This window comes from Mauremys reevesii, linkage group 11, assembly GCF_016161935.1.
Source record: "Mauremys reevesii isolate NIE-2019 linkage group 11, ASM1616193v1, whole genome shotgun sequence".
In the NCBI taxonomy this organism is placed as follows: domain Eukaryota; kingdom Metazoa; phylum Chordata; order Testudines; family Geoemydidae; genus Mauremys; species Mauremys reevesii.
Genome location: NC_052633.1, coordinates 17172899 through 17191099, shown reverse-complemented (window position 1 = coordinate 17191099; position 18201 = coordinate 17172899). Strand labels below are relative to the sequence as shown.

General features: G+C 45.5%; 2 protein-coding genes across 18 annotated transcripts in view; one reads left to right on the top strand and one right to left on the bottom strand.

The window, feature by feature from the left end:
- The window catches only part of GPR1 (G protein-coupled receptor 1), a 133815-nt gene extending 120881 nt beyond the window's left edge, over positions 1-12934 (bottom strand). For all 6 annotated transcript variants that reach the window (XR_005586058.1, XR_005586061.1, XR_005586054.1 and 3 more), the window contains exon 1: positions 12743-12934. The gene's annotated coding sequence lies outside the window, so the exon portion shown is untranslated. The remainder of the gene's footprint in view (positions 1-12742) is intronic.
- ADAM23 (ADAM metallopeptidase domain 23) overlaps positions 69-18201 on the top strand; it is a 199921-nt gene continuing 181788 nt past the window's right edge. For 11 of the 12 annotated variants that reach the window (XR_005586049.1, XR_005586050.1, XM_039493898.1 and 8 more), the window contains exons 1-2: positions 196-617; positions 1720-1946. Coding sequence is in view for 10 of the 12 variants with exons in the window: in XM_039493898.1 (XP_039349832.1) it covers positions 446-617; positions 1720-1946 (399 nt within the window). In the remaining 2 variants the exon portion in view is untranslated. Of the gene's footprint in view, positions 83-195; positions 618-1719; positions 1947-18201 lie in introns of those variants that run through there. The other variant, XM_039493891.1, reaches the window with a different exon arrangement.

Below are 18201 nucleotides of genomic sequence, written 5' to 3'. Positions count from 1 at the left end.
ACAGTTGCAAGCCTGTGGGGAGGTGAGCGGGGCTGGGGCGCGCGCGCCGCAACACTGTCAGGCGAACGAGCGATGGAAGGGGGTGTGTGCGGGCGCGCGCCGGGGCTGGGGAGGAGCAGGCGCCGTGCGCGCGCTAGCGATGGGTGGGTGGGTAGAGGGGGACGGAGCCGCGCGCGCGCCCAGTCAGCAGCGAGAGCCCTTAGCAGGCGAGCGGCGAGGCGGGAGCCAGACGAGCTGGTGCCGCGGTGGAAGCTGCAGTTGGGATCTGAGGGGAGGGGGTGCGCGTCTGCCCCCTCCGGACAGCGCCAGAGACACTCCCCGCGGGGCAGCATGAGGGCGGCGGTGCGGCTGTGATCCCCGCCGCAGAGGGGCAGCCCCGTCCCCGGCTCCTGGGCTGCGGCCGCCCCCAGTCCCCGTCAGAGCGGTGCCCCGGGAGCTATGAGCCATGAAGCCTCCTGGCAGCAGCGCCCTGCGGCAGCCCCTCTCCGGCCGCAGCCTCCGCGAAGCCGCCTCCTGCCTGAGGCTCCGGCCGCCGTGCCGCCTCCAGCTGCTGCTGGGGCTGCTGCTCCTCTCCGGCCCCGCCTGGCCCCAGCCCTGGGGGGCTGCTGCAGCCACCGGTGGGTAGAAAGCTGCCCTTGGCGCTGGCAGCCGGCACAGGGGGCACAGGGTGTGTGTGTGTGTGTAAGAGGTGTGTGTGTGTGAGAGACAGGTGTGTGGGTGTGCAAGAGAGATCTGCCCATCCATCCATTTCACCCACCCCAATAATCTTCTATACCAGTCTGTTTTCTGCATTTAATAGTAATTGTCATATCTCCAGATATGGGATGTGTATCCATATTTGTGCATTTAAAAAATACCAAGCACTAATGGGTTAAAATCCTCTTTAAATCCTGTATTCAATGGGCGGGGGGTATGTATAAAATGCTTTGATGAAGCAGAAAATGTTTGGGAGGGTATTTTGTAATGTTTGGGAGGGTATTTTGTGATGTTTGTGGGAAGAACATATCTGAAAATACAATTATGTTTTTGAAGGTTTGGTTTCCTTTGAGCTGCATTTAAATGAAATGCCGAATGCTGGATGCAGTAGTTTCCAATATGCCATTATTATTATTACTGCTATTATATTGCTTGCCAGATTGATTGATACCAGATACCTTGAAAATGAACAGAAAGGAAATGGGGGTTTGAGCAGGAAAACCCTGGAATGCTGCCTGCTAGAAGTGCTCTTGGCATTCTCAAAGTTACAAGAATAGGGAAAATTGGCCATTATATAAAGGTAATTGATTAACATTCAGTGCACATAAACTCGGTACTCAAGTTGTCTTAGGAATGTGGGGAGTGTTCCCATCAGTTTCACAGATGTGTGCATGGTTCACTACAGCACAGTGTGCCAGTGTGCAGCCAGCACAGAGAAGTGTAAGGGAGGACTGCATGTCCATTAAGAGATTTCCCCCTCCCTTCCCCCAAGATGAAAGGCTTTAAAATACTCAACATCCAAGATTGCATGTGGAAAATATACATGAATTTAAATAATACATGATAGCAGAAAAATGTTTAAAGTGTAAAAATAAATCAAACGTACTGCATTAATGAGCAGCCTATTATTTCTGTTTAAGCAAATAATACACTGGAATACAGCAAAACATATCTCTAGCTTCATTTTATGGAAAGAGAGACATTCTGCACTTTAGTTTATGGCAGACTATTTTTCTTCCTCAGCTCTGCATTGGAATGAAACTGCAGGAGGAATAGCAGGAGCACTGGCAGATAAAGAGAATACATTTCTACAGAATAACAGCAGTAGCAGTAAGAATAACAACCAGAGCAATGAAATCCAGAAAGAAATCACACTGCCTTCAAGACTGGTCTATTATATCAACAGAGACTCTGAAAGCCCTTACCATATCCTGGACACTAGGGCAAGACACCAGCAGAAACACAACAAGGTAGGGACAAAAGAGACGATGTACAGTAGCTTAAAAGTAATAGTATCTGTTGTGGAACTGTATTACTTTAGAATATTTATTTAGCAGGACACCAAGACTTCAGAGGTCATTGCACCACTTCTAGAAGTGAAAGAAAAAAACCCCACAATTAATCTAGAATACTTTTCCACTTTAAAAAAAATAATTGTGGAAATTTAAAGATAGGCCTGAATTGAAATTCTAGATTCATATCACTGATCTTGGTATTTCAGGGAATTTGTGGAATTGGATCACAATTCAGCAATTTTTTGGCCTATAATCCCAATATAGATCACATTGGTTTGACTTAATCTGAATTGTGATACTGTAAGCAGCAAAATACTCTTTAAAATTGTGCTAGACTACTCAAGTGTTTGTGGCCTTTGCCTTGTTTTTAAACATGAGACCATTTAACTCAAAGTGCTGCTAAATGAACCAAATTCTGGTTTCCTGCTAATGCATGCACATTAACAATAATTATAAAAGTTGCCAGTTTTCAAAATCTTTAGTCAGAAACTGAACACTTTTATAATTACAAACTGAAAAAAATTGTTACTTTAGTATTTACCTTATGCTGATACAGATTTATAAACCTGAGCTGGTCAGTAGAAATGTGCCTGAACTGGTGTGTGATTTAGGAATATGGTATTGGTTTTGTGTAATGATCAGGTCTAGAAGTAAATATACCTCAAAATATCTCTTTCAAGCCATTTTATATTACTTGAAAAATGCTTTTCCATTGAAAAAGGATGAAAGAATTTTACTCCTGCCCATGGATTCTGCATTAAAAAGATAACATTTTGGAAGGTGAAGAGGATTTGTGCCCAGTGGTCTGTGATGGGATGTTAGATGGGGTGGGATTTGAGTTACTACAGAGAATTCTTTCCTGGGTGCTGGCTGGTGAGTCTTGCCCACATGCTCAGGGTTTAACCGATCGCCATATTTGGGGTCGGGAAGGAATTTTCCTCCAGGGAAGATTGGCAGAGGCCCTGGAGGTTTTTCGCCTTCCTCTGCAGCATGGGGCACGGGTCACTTGCTGGAGGATTCTCTGCACCTTGAGGTCTTTAAACCACGATTTGAGGACTTCAGTAACTCAGACATAGGCTAGGGGTTTGTTCCAGGAGTGGGTGGGCGAGATTCTGTGGCCTGCATAGTGCAGGAGGTCAGACTAGATGACTATAATGGTCCCTTCTGACCTTAAGTCTATGAATCTATGAAAGAAGAGATCAATGTCTCTGTTCTTATCATGAAAAGTTGGATGCGTGTATAGAATACTGCTATGAGACTCTGATGCATTGGTGTTCCTATTGAATTAATTAGATTTCTACTAAGATCAAACAAATTCACTATGCTTGATGTTATTTAAATAAATGACTATGAATTTGTTAATATTTTGACATGCATTGTATAACATTTTATAGTTTGTGGTAATTTTGAGCTAATTATAAATAATATCATTTGGGCCTCATTTAAAATTATTCTGAGTCTCTAATCATGATTTAATGAGGAGGGAGGTGCTTACTAGGTAATTCAGCACAGGAATACAAGATCCTGGCAGGTGCTGATGGATACTCATGCCATTTCTAGCAATATTCTAGGGTACTATAGAAAAGTGAGTCCATTGCTGGAATTCTGTTTAGTTAGCCTCATTTTCCTACTAGGCTACTTGCAGAAATGACATCACAGTATCTCACAGGACTGAAATGTCATTTTCCAAAGTGTGGACTCATGGGGTTGTGGTGTATGGGTGTGTGTGTGGGAGGTTAGGGAGGGTGGAGGTAGAGGGAGAGGAAGTCATAAGTATTTCACAAAATGATAAATGGTAGGGAATAATATGGCATGTTTCCCAAAAGGAGTGGTAGCACTAGCACATAGAAAAAATACTTCATCTGCACATTTCTTTGATGCTGGATTCTGAACAATTTCCAGAGGTATCTACATTTATCCATTTGTCCAGCTCCTTTTTGAGAAAATTATTATATAAACACAATTTGGTAAAGCTCTTTGTATTGTAATCGTTGCCTATCTTTGACTTCATGTATTGCTTTTCTAGATTTCTATGGAAATATATTTCCTTTATGTAGTTGCTCATTAGAAATTCTTTATTCTCTCTCCTTAGTATCTTCCAGATTTACTGATAAGGATGGTCTTGCTCTTTTCTCTTCTGACTTCTTGCAGAAAGGGAAAACCTAAGGAGGAAATTCAGGGTGGTGGAGTGTGGGAAATAAAGTGTTTGCAGGCCTCCAGAAAGATTTGAGGATGTAGGTCTGGGAATAATGTAAATGCTCTGAGATTTGTGGGGAAATTTTGCAGGTCTTGGGGTACCCACACATCCAGCCGCTTTACCAGTCTCTCCTTGTGTTACTTCTCCATGTATTTTTTTAAGAAGTTTTGATGCCATTCCCTACCTCCCTGTGCCCTAGCCTCCACCTCAGGTTTGTGTAGAACCGTGGTTCTCAGACTGTGGGTCAGGACCCCAAAGTGGGTTGTGACCCCATTTTAATGGGGTCACCAGGGCTGGCATTAGACTTGCTGGGACCTGGGGCAGAAGCTGAAGTCCAAGCCCCACCGTCCTGGGTCGAAGCCAAAGCCTGAGGACTTCAGCCCTGGGCAGCTGGGCTCAGGCTTTGGCTTCAGCTCTGAATGGTGGGGCTCAGGTTACAGGCCCCTCACCTGGCGCTAAAGCCCTTGGGCTTTGTCCCTTCACCTCGGGTGGTGGGGCTTGGGTGGGCTCAGGCTTCAGTCCCCTCTCCTAGGGTCATGTAGTAAGTTTTGTTGTCAGAAGGGGCTCGTGATGCAATGAAGTTTGAGAATCCCTGGTGCAGAAACTGTTGATGGAGCAGAACTCTGCAGGAGTTAATGCTGATCTTGGTAGCATTAATTTCAATGGGTATGCTCAGGGCTGAGTACTGTGTAGAGTGGCTCTCATTTCCACTCAGCTGTGCCCCTTTGACATGACTAGCTCCACTATGCAATATTCTTACAGGGGAGTTTCTGTAAGCTTGAAGGTCAAGCAGAACATGTCTTGTTGGCTCTCTTCCTTGATGGATTTTTGCCCTTTTGGAGCTGAACTTCCACTGCTTTGATCCCTTTCACATAGCAAAGGGATTGACTGTGCTTTCACTGGATTCTCCCTTGTGCATTGCATTATGTTTAAATTGCTCAACTGTACTTCCAAAGTACTGACAGTTCCAGCTGAGCTTATATTTTGTACCTTGTCCCATACCTATCCTCTTCTTTTCATTTACTCCGCCCACTCCACCAACAATTCCTCCCTCAACATTTTGTTTGTTTCCTCCTCCTGTGTATTTGTATCATGGAGGACAGCACAAAAATACTCTTAAAAATGCATAATCTCCTAATCACAGTTTGCCAAAATGCTGCCCTTACCACATGAAATGAGTGGGTTTTTTAAATCCTTTCCCAAATATTATAATGACAAATAAGCAAGTTATATGCACCTTTGGATTTCCCACTGCATTCTGTTTTATATGTCTGTTTTGTTTTGGAAGGCCTTCTGGTCAGGAATTGCCTTTCATGAATTATTGTAAAGAGGTGATCACATTGTAAGTGATAAATTAATAATTTTCAAAATCAGAAACAAGAGGTCTATTTTTAGGATTGAAAATTTAGGTGTAAATAATGAGGGGGCAAACATGGCAGCCTTTTACAAATGTGCTAGTTAGTTAAGGAAAGAAATGTTGGATATTTTTATGCATTTTAATGAGATGAATGACCCCAAATCTTGTTTTGTGAGCATTATTTTCTTGCATCTTTTATATGTAATTGATACTGAAGTGCCTAGAAATGAATGGCCTAATTCTGTAAGCCCTCTTTCTAGCTGCCATTGAGGTTAATGGGAATGAGAGCTCCCCATATGGATTGGGCCTGAATGCCTCCTAAATGCTGAATCACTATGCAAAGCTTATGGATGTATTAGTGTGTAAAATGAGAGAGGTATATGTCGGGGGAGAAATGGAGCAATGCAGAAAGGTTTTTAAAATAGCATTTTTTTTCTTTTAAAAATCTCTCCCTGATGGTAAAGTGTTTACAAGATGACTATTTTGGAAGATATATATGAATTAAAGAGTATCAGAGGGGTAGCCGTGATACTGTCAAGATAAAAATACTAAAGAGATACTGTCAAGATAAAAATAATGGGTTGTATTCTCTTCCCAATTATACTGGTGTAACCCAGTTGCAATAATTGGGATCACGCTTGTGTAACTAAGAGGAGAATTTGATCTTATATATTTTTAAAGTCCTTACTGGTAACACTTGTGACAGTACTGATTATTTAAAAACTTTCTGCTGTTTTGACTTATTTGTCTAGTCAATTTTCATTTTCTGGTTCTTTTCTGTAGTGCTTGGGTTGCGAATGCTGCGGGGGGATGTCTAACAAAAAAAGAAAGCTATATATATAACTGAAATTCAAAGTATTTCATTAAAACATTTCCTGTAGATATTAAATTGTGGGGACTTAAATTATCTTTGGGGTCTAAATCATTTGTCAACATCCATTTATATGAAAAACTATTTCATAAATACAAATGTCTTATGAACAACTAGTATACTGTAGTATATTTTAACATTGATGAATGGATGATTACATAAAACATAGTGAGGGACTGAGTGGATCATGAAGATTAGTAATGGGATATAGTACAGAGCTTTTAATCTTTATGTCATCAGTACAAATCAGGCCTAGGACATCAGTGACTGGCAGAAGGTAATGACACCTGTGCAGTTGGTTTGTGTAATGCGCTGGTGGTTTCTTTTAATTCTTGTATTTTTGTGTGGTGGATGCATGACCACTCTTATCATGTCATCTATTATCATTGTAACTTAGTCCATGACCCAAAGAGTTTGCACTCTATTTTAAATGTTTTTACACTAAATGCACAATCAAGACCTGATCCTGCCTGGGGCCCTTACTTGCTACTGTAATACAAGTACCGGTAATTAAACAGACAAACAAAAGAAACAACCTGATACATTAGGTCATGACTGAGGCACAGCCACAGTGCAGTGTGGGGAATCATGCACTCCCACTGTGTATGCTGCACATATTCTGTGGCTAGAGGACTTTAGTCTCCACTGCTGCAAGCCTGGTCGTGTACAGAAGTGCTATAGCCATTTAAAAATTGAAAACTTACCACACTTAATTTTTTTAAAAAGTAGTCTTTAGCAGAGCTGTTTGTCTTCTCAGATACACAAATAGTTTGTTTATCTTTTAAATCTATTTGCCACCTACTGTATATGCTTGCACAAGCATCTTACACTACTTAGGCCAGTGGTCCCCAACCTTTTCTGGGTGGCGGGCCCCGGACGGCGAGCCACCGAGGACTGTGGCCAGCGGACAAGCATCCGCCGAAATGCCGCTGAGAAGTGGTAACGTCAAGAGGCGTCGCCACCGAAAAGCTGCTGAAAATCAATGGCATTTCAGTGGAGACGCCTCTTTGTGATGCCGCTTTTTGGCAGCTATTTTGGTGGTGACTTCTCTTGATGACACCACTTTTTGGCAGCATTTTGGCGGATACTTGTCCGCCAGCCAGTACGCGGGCGCACATAGATGCCTTGGCGGGCGCCATGGCACCCACGGGCACTGGGTTGGGGACCCCTAACTTAGGCTTTGTACCCCCCAGTGATTTTTCTGTTTATCATCTCTTCATTGAAAGGCCACCATAATTAGGTCTAAATAGTCTAAATTATCAGTAAGGCCTCCCAATCTTTTTTATCTTCTGATCTTCCACATTTTTCTCTGATCCTAGGCAGAAACCCACTATCATTATCTTTTTGGCTAGATGAAAGCTTGAATTTCTAAGTTAGAGACAGTGCAGCGCTGAATGTTGAATGTATTTCTCCTTCAGCATCAAGTAGAATATTTTAAAACATTTTGGTACCTGAATGCTTTTTTGGCTCCGTGGCTGAGAAGCTCACCAGGCTAGCAACTTATTTTATTTCTGAAAAATCACCAAATATATAATAGAAGATGTTCTTGGTTGGGATAATAGCACACCTGTACTGCATTATAATGTATTTAGATTCACCTTCACCTTTTGGTATTATCCTAGAAAGATGCATGCAAGGGTGATATTTTATAGACATTAAAATATTCCTATTTTATTTGTAAGAAAATCAAATTTTCCTGAGGAGGGAGTATTTAGAATAGGGGTTTAAGAGTCAGTACTTTGGCTTCTATTCCTCCCATGCCACTGACTGACCTTGGGACGCTACATCTTTCAATTTCTTTATAAGTTGAGCATAATTCCTTCCTTACAGGGGTATTATGAAGTTTATTAATGTGGAGTGCTTTGAGATCATAGGGTGAAAGGCAGCATATAAGTTATTATTTTTGCCCTTATCCTCCTTCCCCCCCTCACTATTATTTGTTAATTTATTTGTTGCATCATCTTAAGTTAGGGCAACATAGAGAACCCATCACTCATTATAGTGAGAAGTCACTCACATGAGTAGTTCAGTTGAAGTCAGTAGGACTACTTCTGTATAAGGAGGCATTTACCATCTGGGTCTTAAATTTTAAATCATTGGGCAGGGATTCTATGTTTATATAGAATGTGGCATCCTGGGGGCCCTGACTCTAATTAAGTCTTTGGGCACCTTGTCAATATAGATGAACAGTAATTTCCCAGGCATCACTATTTAAAAATTACAGTTAGTAAGAAGATGCTGGGTACAGAAGATAAACTTTTATGTGAAAAGTAAGCAGGAGCAGATGAAACCCTAAGGAAGCAAGTCTTCATGCAAATAAAATGAGTTCCAGTTGAAATAACTCCTTAGAAATCCTTTGGAAGACTGTGCTCCTCAGAAGAGACTGTGTAGTATCTTATGGTGACACGATACTATGTCTCTGTTTTCTGCTTATGTAGTCAGGCCTGCTGCTCTTCACTCCTGATATGTCGATTAAATCTTTCCCTAATTTACCTGCCATTGGATCGAAAATGGTCTCGTACATTATAAACACTATTCAAAGCAGTGGCTTTCAAGAATACGAGGTATATGTTTTTAAAAAAATATTTCCCAAACAAACCAATATCCTCAAATATTAGAGTTAAGGTTGCCCTTCTCAAACACAGCACCTATCCTGAGTTTTAAAACAGAGTTTTATAACTTGTTTCATACATACGTTACTACACTAATGAAGGCACGTTGGAATTTTTTTAATACAAGTGCTCTAATTAATTTAATGATCTATCATGTAAAGTTTGTTTGTACATATGTAAGTTTGTAATCTTTACATGTATGGCACTTGGCCTGGTTTACATATAACTATGTTGTTCATGGTTGTGGAAAATCCACACCCCTGAGCGATGCAGCTATACTGACTGAACTCCTGGTGTACACTGTGCTATACTGATGAGGGCTTCTCCTGTCGACACAGCTACTACCCCTCAGGAAGGTGGAATACTTAATGCTGACGGGAAGAGCTCTCTTGTTGGCATAGGTAGCACCTTCACTAAGCGCTACAGCAGCGCAGCTGTACTGTTGCAGCACTAAGTGTAGAAAAGCCCTTGGAGAATTGGCTGGCATGTGGTAAGGCCTGATTATGAGAAATAATGAGAACCACCTGGAAAGTACTGAGCACTCTCAGCGCTTTGCATGATTGGGACCTCAATGATCCTGTGACGTTACACCCCATATTCTTCATAGAAATATAGTTATGATATGCATATGGCATAACCAAAATATATTTTATGCAAGATGGCTCATGTAAGGTATCATTGGAAAGGTTATGATTTACTGAACGTGATTATCCAGTTTGTATACATGTATCATTTCTGTGTCTAAAGTTAGGAATATTGACTATGTAACAATGACAACTGTGTGTGTATTTGCGAGACACCCACCAGACAACCGGTCATCACAGCTTTGATGGGCTGTTAGGAAGAAACAGTAAGACTGAAGATACTAATCTCTCTCCTTCCTGAGAGGCATCCTGGGATGTAGATGTGACACTACCAGGTCAGGTGATAAGATCACCTGATACAAAATACCACCTTGAACACTGCTTGTACTTTTCCTCTGTAGATGGTTGCGGATCAAACAAAGGTTTCCCGCCTTAGGAAAATCCTTTTTAAGCCTGGAGGGAGAAAGGGGAGGTTTAATCTATACCAAGGGTCGCTAACTTTTGGCACACGGCCCATCAGGGTAATTCGCTGGCGGGCTGCGAGACAATTTGTTTACTTTGACCGTCTGCAGGTACGACACCCGCACCTCCCAGTGGCCGTGGTTTGCTGTTCCCAGCCAACGGGAGCCGCAAGAAGCAGCGGCCAGCACTTCCCAGCCAATGGGAGCTGCAGGCAGCAGTGGGGGCTGCTGGGAACAGCGAACCACAGCCACTGGGAGGTGTGAGGGGCCGTGCCTGCAGACGGTCAATGTAAACAAAATGTCTCGCAGCCCGCCAGCAGATTACCCTGATGGACTTTGTGCCGAAGGCTGCTGACCCCTGATCTAGACTCTCCTACATTGCCTACCCAAGAAGAAGGACTGCTGAAAGTACCTGAGGGGGGAAAAAGGAACTAACCTGAAGGGAAAGGTAGGGGTGAGTCCAGACTGAGACAAGGGTCCAGACTGTAAGAGGAAATAACTGGAACTCTGAGCTACAGAAACTCTGCTTCCTGCCTAATTCAACATTTAGCATGAGAAATTACATTTTGTAACCTGTTTCTTTAGTGAATCAAGTTTAGTTTGAGTGTTTTGTTTTATTTGCTTAGTAATCTGCTTTGTTCTGTTTTCTATCCCTTATAGTCACTTGAAATCTGCCTTTTATAGTTAATAAATTTGTTTTGTTTATTATTAAACCCAGTTTATGCAATTTTTAAGAGGGGTGGGGAGGAGAAGTTGTGCATCTCTCTCTTCACATTGAAGGAGAGGGCAAATTTTTATGAGTTTGTGCTGTGCAGATCTTTCTGTACAGCACAAGACAGTATTATTTTGAGTTTATTCCCCAGAAGGGGTGTGCATATGAGTGCTGGGTTAATCCTCTCACACAGAGCTGACTTCAGTCTGTGTCTGCAGTTGGGTGTGGGCCCATGACCACACTGTGCATGCTGCAAGGGGCTGGAGAGCCTAATTCAGCAAAACAGCGACAGGGAATCCAGGCTGGTGGAGCAGGAGGAGGGGCTCAGTGAAACTTCAGTACATCAGGTAGCATCCCAAAGGGGGTTTAACCCGTCGCAGATCTCCTATATACTAGTATCTAAACACAATTTGTAACATTTTATGTGTATGTTGACTTCAGTGGGACTTAAGCATGTGTTTAAAGTTAAGCGAGTGTGTAAGTACATTGCTGAATTGGGACCTTAGGTGCAGCTAGTGAATTCTTATAAGTTCTGCTTTGTGCTGAACTTGCAACCATGATGATATCATTCAGAAAATAAGGCTTTTGTGGCTTCTTTTTGGTGTCACAAGTGCCCAAGAAATCTTCCAAAGGAAAATGAAAGAAATTCTGCAAGGGCTGAAGGGAGTGGAAGTGTATGTGGGTGACACTTTAGTTTAGTCTAAGTTAGAGGAAAATCATACTGTAAGGTTGGAATAAGTTCTGAAGGCAATTGAGGTTACTTACTGGATTAAAATTAAATAGAGGAAAATGTACTAAACAGAAAATTGAGCTACAGTTCTTGGAGCATGTGATTGATTTTATCTGGATCTGCCCTCTGATCCCCCTTTATCAAAGTATAGTTGAAATGCTACCACCTAAAAGAATTCAGAACCTATGCACTTTCTTGGAATGATATAGCTATTGAGCAAATTCATATCTAGCTTACCCTCAAAAGGCCAAGCTTCTTATGAACTGCTCTGTGAATCTGGGTTAAAGCACAGGAACATGCTTTTAGGGATCTAAATAATTTATTGACCATATCCCTATACGTTTTATGCTGTTTCTAAATCTAGAGCCATTGTGGAAGATGTTGGCAGCTATGGTCTGGATGTGCTGATAGTTCATTTACGTGCAAATGATTAGAAACCTGTAGCATATTGTTCTAGATGGCTTTTAGACTCTTGGACCAATATACAAAAATAGGGAGAGAACATTTTATCATAGGCTCACAAAATATTTGCAAGGTCTTGATATTTTTCAAGCTTCAGACAACCGCGGTCCACTGTCTCCGGTAACAAATAGTAAAGACACAGATGGGGGCCTCTTACATATTAGAGATTGCTTGTGCCTTTACACCTATTGTAAAATATGCTCCAGGGAAGTTTGTGGTGGTGGCTAAACCTTATCAGGGAGTCCTGTTGGTTACCCAGATTCTGCAGAAGCTTGCGATTATATAGAATCACATATTGGTACCATTTTGAGTGTCCTGATAGCTTCCCAATAAAAATTAGAACTGATTAAAATAGACACTCGCGCTGATTCATAACTACCCACTGTATCCAGGGTGTAAGATATAGTTCACACTGCTTTTCGTGTTTGTTTGTTTGTTTTTAATATCAGGGTCCCACATCTAGCCTGTGACTTCCATGCAAACGATAGAAGAATTCACCAAAGTTGATAGAATAACAAAATTGCCATAAGCTATAGTCCGTGAAAGATGATTCATGGTGAAGAATACATGAGACATCAGAGTCTCACAAAATGCCAGGAGCAAGCCAAAATATCAGTTGTGGTGTCCCAGCATAGGACAGATCTTAACTGTCCTAGACTTAGAGTGGCCAGAAAAACGCAATCCAAAGAGCTTCTAATACTCAGTGTTAATTGGTAGTCCTGGAAAAGAATTAGCACTAAACTTATGTGAAGAAAAGGGACGTACCTGTCAGATAGCCGTTGACTTTTTTTCTGGGTTTGTAAACATTCTTCTTCTCATTAGACCCACAAGTCAGTAGCTCACAGAGAAATTTAAAGGCTCTTATTCTTGAATTCCAGAAGAAATAGTTTCTGATGGGAACAGTTTGCCATGAATTCCAAGCTGGTGGGATAAAGTATGACTTTGGAATACAGTATTCCTCAGCACCTAGCAACTACAAGAGAATGGATTAGTAGAAAGAATAGTTCAGATTGTTAAGAGAATTCTACAACAAACAATCTTGTATTTTAGGTCTTCTGAGTGATTGTCTGCTCAGCTGCTTGTGTTTAATTGAAGAGATCATCCCAGCCAGCTTTGGGGTGATATTTTTGCCCTAAGTGTCCCTGCTTAAAAGATGTGAGGCTGAGACACATCCAACCTAAGACGTCTCAGGCTTTCATTTTTAACTGACTGAAGCCTTGTCTACACTGGCAAGTTTCTGCACAGTAAAGCAGCTTTCTGTGGAGTAACTCCTGAGGTGTACTCACTGCCAAGCCACTTAGTGTGCAGGAACTGCACAGTTAGGGTGCTGTAAGAAAACCACCCCGATGAGAGGTGTACAGCTTTCTGTGCCGGGGCTACAGCCCCCGGTGACAGTGTAGACACCCCGATCAATTACAGCGCTGCGATTGGCCTCCGGGAGGTGTCCCACAATGCCTGTTCTCGTCTCTTTGGTCATCGGTTTGAACTCTACTGCCTTGCCCTCAGGTGACCAACCGTGAGCCCCACCCCTTACATTCCTTGGGAATTTTGAAAGTCTCCTTCCTGTTTGCTCGGTGATGCGTGCAGTGGTCTCAGTGCATCTTTCCAGGTGACCATGCCTGCTCCACACACCAGGTGATCCCCCACTTGGAGTAATGCTGAGCTGTTGGACCTCATCAGCATTTAGGGAGAAGAGGCTGTCCAGTCCCAGCTGCGCTCCAGCCATAGGAATTGATACCTATGGACAGATTTCATGATGCATGACAGAAAGGGGCCATGACCGGGACACATTGCAGTGCAGGATCAAAGTGAAGGAGCTGCGGAATGCCTACCACAAGGCGTGGGAGGAAAACTGCCACTCTGGTGCTGCACCCATGAGCTGCTGGCTCTATAAAGAGCTGGATGTGATACTCGGTGGCGACCCCACCTCCACTGCGAAGATCACTGTGGACACTTCGGTGGCTCATGTGCCAGTTGAGAGTGGACTGAGCCAGGTGGAGGAAATCTTGGACAAGGATGTGGAGGGGGACCCAGAGGCAGAGGACAACACGGAGGTCAGAGATGCATGCAGCCAGGACTGTTCTCTAACCCGGAGGAGGCTTGCCAGTCGGAGCTTGGCGAAGCACAAACAGGAGAGGAGGCCCCTGGTAAGTGGCTTTGATTTTGGGAATCGCTGAAGCAAGTTGTTGGGGGCAGGAGGGTTACAGAAAGCAGGCTTGTGTCTGTATGATTCAGATACCACCACATGCCTAGTCTGAGTGGCGGAACAGGGTGTTGATTGACTCCCTCACTTCATGTGAATCTGCCTCAGAAATCTCCACAAAATTCTCATGGAGATACTGGGCAATCCGCTGTCACAAGTTCTTTGGCGGAGCTGCTTTGTTTCTTGCCCCATTAAGGGTAACTTTCCCGTGCCACTCTGCCGACACTGGGACGGGGTGGGAACCATTGCTACACACAGGCGAGAGGCATAAGGGCCAGGGCTTGGATAAGACCCTCCCTTGATTCCCTGCTCACCCTTAGCAGCAAGATATCTTCCATAATGAACACAGCATGTGGGAAATATGGGGACAGTAATGATTATAAGAGTCCCCCTACAGTGCTGGCTCTCCCCGAAGGGCCACGTGCCCAGTGTACAGTACGGTTCTGGAACACTGATTTCCCTGCCCTTGTGGTTACTCACCATTTTGGGGATCTTGTGGCTCATGGGTGCTTGCCTGGGGTCAGCCAGTTAGCGGCAGGTATGTGAATAGTGGCCGTGTTCTAAATCACTGGATCGGTGGCCTGTGTGTTGCAACCAACACTGCTTCTGTAAAATGTTGCATTTTGGCTTCACAGATATGACCTTGGGAGCCCAGCCTCCCTCTTTGTTATCGCCAGTCGAACGGCTGCGCAGAATTAGAAAGCGGCCACAAAGAACTAAAGAGGACTTTCTGCATGATGTCATGATGCACTCCCCGGCCAAAAAACAAGAATTGAAGGAGTGGTGGAACAGCGAGAAGAGGGACAAAAAGGAGCCTGCATCGTGCTGGACCAAAGCCATAGAGCAGCTCTTAAAGGTTATGGAGCGCCAGGCGGACACCCTCGAGGCTCTACTAGCACTGCAAACCGAGCAGCTCTGCGCCTGCTGTCGCAAAACTCTTTCCCATGCACCTCCCAGACACTGCCAACACACTCTTACCAACCTCTTGGCTTCAGTCTGTACCCACTGCATTTCACTCCTGCCCCGTCACAGTCCAGCTCTGTGGACTCCCAGGACTCACTGCACTCAACACCTATCCCTCTGCAGTTTAGCTATGTGGAAGTACAGTACCCACTGCACTGTACTCCAAAGGACAAGGTTGCATATGATACCTGGACATACACAAATCTTTAACTGCCTTGGGACCCTCCCTTTCCCCATCCCCCACAGTGCTGAGGTGGTTTTTTTGGTCTCTCTCCTCCAGTTGTTGTTTTTAATAAAATAATTGTTTTGGTTTTAAAGCAATCTTTATTCCATTAATTGAAAGCAAACAGAGCCCTGCAAAGCAACAGGCAATTTTCTTAAACCTTCACAGTGCATCGTCTGCACCAATCACAATCACCTCTTAGCAGGGCCGCCCAGAGGGGGGGGCAAAGGGGGCAATTTGCCCCGGGCCCCGGGCTCCGCAGGGGCCCCCAAGAGAACAGCTGAGGCTCCCGCCTCCGCCCCTCTCCTGGAGCCTTAGCACATCAAGCGTTGTCCTCAGACAGCACCGCAGCATGTCTCCGCCGGGGCCCCTGAGCCCCGCCCCGCTCCGAGCCGCGTGGTCAGGGGGTGGAGCTGGGAGCTCCGGGCTGAGCTCAGCTCCCTCCGCTCGGCGTGAGCTCCCAGCCCCGCCCCCTCACCACGCGGCTCTGAGCGGGACGGAGCTCAGGCCCCGCCGGGGACACGCTGCGGCTGTCGGGTGAGGCGCTGAGACTCCGGGTGAGGAGGGAGCTGGGGGTAAGAGGCTGGGGCCGGGGCCGTGGCTGGGGGGGTTGGCTAAGGGGCAGGGAGTCCTGGGGACAGTCAGGGCACAGGGAGGGGTGGAGGTTGGGGAGCGGTCAGGGGGCAGGGAATGGGGGGTTTTGGATTGTGGGTGTTCTGGGGGGGGTGGATAGGGTCAGGGCTGCCCAGAGGGGGCGGGGCAAGAGGGCGCAGGAGCTTCTTCCGCTCCTGGTCTTCGCCGGGGGGGGGTCCTTCCGCCCCGGAGCGGAAGGACTCCCCAGTGGCGAATTACCGCCGAAGCGGGACCCGCCGCCGACGTGCAGCCTGGTCTTCGGCGGTAATTCGGCGGCGGGGGGCCCTTCCGTTCCGGGACCCGCTGCCGAAGTGCCCCGAAGACCCGCGGCGGGGCCCCCCGCCGCCGAATTACCGCTGAAGACCGGGCTGCGCTTCGGCGGTAATTCGGCGGCGGGGGGTCCCGCCGCGGGTCTTCGGGGCACTTCGGCGGCGGGTCCCGGAATGGAAGGGCCGCCCGCCACCGAAGACCCCGGGCCCCCGGAATCCTCTGGGCGGCCCTGCCTCCTAGCATTACAAGCACTGCACTCCTGAGCATAGTACCAAATATTAGTGGCTTTCAGCTTCAAATTGCTGCCTCACCGCATCCCTGATCTTTATTGCCCCACGCTGCTCCCCTCTAATAGCCCTGGTCTCTGGCTGTTCAAATTCAGCCTCCAGGCGCTGAGCCTCAGCGGTCCAGCCCTGAGTGAAGCTTTCACCCTCCCCTTCACAAATATTATGGAACGTACAGCACACGGCTATAAGCACAGGAATATTGTCATCAGCCAGGGCAAGCCTCCCATATAGGCAGTGCCAGCGGGCCTTTAAACGGGCAAAAGCACACTCAACAGTCATTCTGCACTTGCTTAGCCTGTTGTTGAACAGCTCCTTGCAGCTGTGAAGGTGCCCCATGTATGGCTTCATAAGCCACGGCAAAAGGGGTAGGCAAGGTCTCCCAGGATCACAATCGGCATTTTGACTTCCCCTACAGTGATCTTCTGGTCCGGGAAGAAAGTCCCTGCTTGCAGCTTCCTGAATAGGCCAATGTTCTGAAAGGTGCATGCATCATGCACCTTTCTGGACCAGCCTGCGTTAATGTCTGTGAAATGCCCACGGTGATCCACAAGTGCCTGGAGAACCATAGAGAAATACCCCTTCTGATTAATGTACTCGGTGGCTAGGTGGTCTGGTGCCAGAGTTGGAATATGTGTGTCATCTATCATCCCTCACACAGTTTGGGAAGCCCATTTGTGCAAAGCTATCCACAATGTCACACACATTGCCCAGAGTCATGGTTTTTCAGAGCAGGATATGATTAATGGCCCTACACACTTCCATCAACACGAGTCCAACAGTTGACTTTCCCACTCCGAACTGGTTAGCGACTAATCGGAAGCAGTCTGGAGTAGCCAGCTTCCACAGTGCAATTGCCACGTGCTTCTCCAACGATAGGGAAGCTCTCATTCTTGTGTCCTTTTGCCACAGGGCTGGGGCAAGCTCATGACACAGTCTCACGAATGTGGCTTTCCTCACCTGAAAGTTCTGCAGCCACTGCTCATCATCCTAGACATGCATAGATGATGTGATCCCACTATTCAGTACTTGTTTCCTGAGTCCAAAAGTGGCGTTCCACTATCGTCAGCACCTCTGTGAATGCCACAAGCAATCTCGTGTCATAGCTACTACCTGTGGTGAGATCAATGTCAAACTCCTCTTGCCTTTGTAGTTTACGGAATAACTCTGCTGCTACTCGTGAAGTGTTAGTGAGAGTGAGCAGAATATTGGTCAACAGTGCGGGCTCCATTCCTGCAGCCCGAAGAGGCAGAGTGTGCAGTACACAAACAGTTGAAAGATGGCACCAAATGCAGACAGGGATCGCTCAGATGCGAAGCAATGGATCATGGGGCATTGGGACAGGACCCAGGTTGCCCCGCAACCCCCTCTGCCTTCCCTCAACTCTTAGTGGCAGAAGAGGAAGAGGTGCTCTGTGGGATAGCTGCCCAGAGTGCACCTCTCCGCATACCGCCGCAAGTGTGAACATGCTATTGTGCAGGCAGCTGACAGTGTGAACACACCACAGCAGTTTCCCTTCAGTGCTCTCTGACTGGCACTGTAACTCTGCCAGTGTAGACATACCCTGAATGCAGCCTAAAGTTTACCCAAGCTTAAACCAGGAGACAGTCTTGAGAAAACGGTCCTGAGGAAAGCTATGGGACATTAG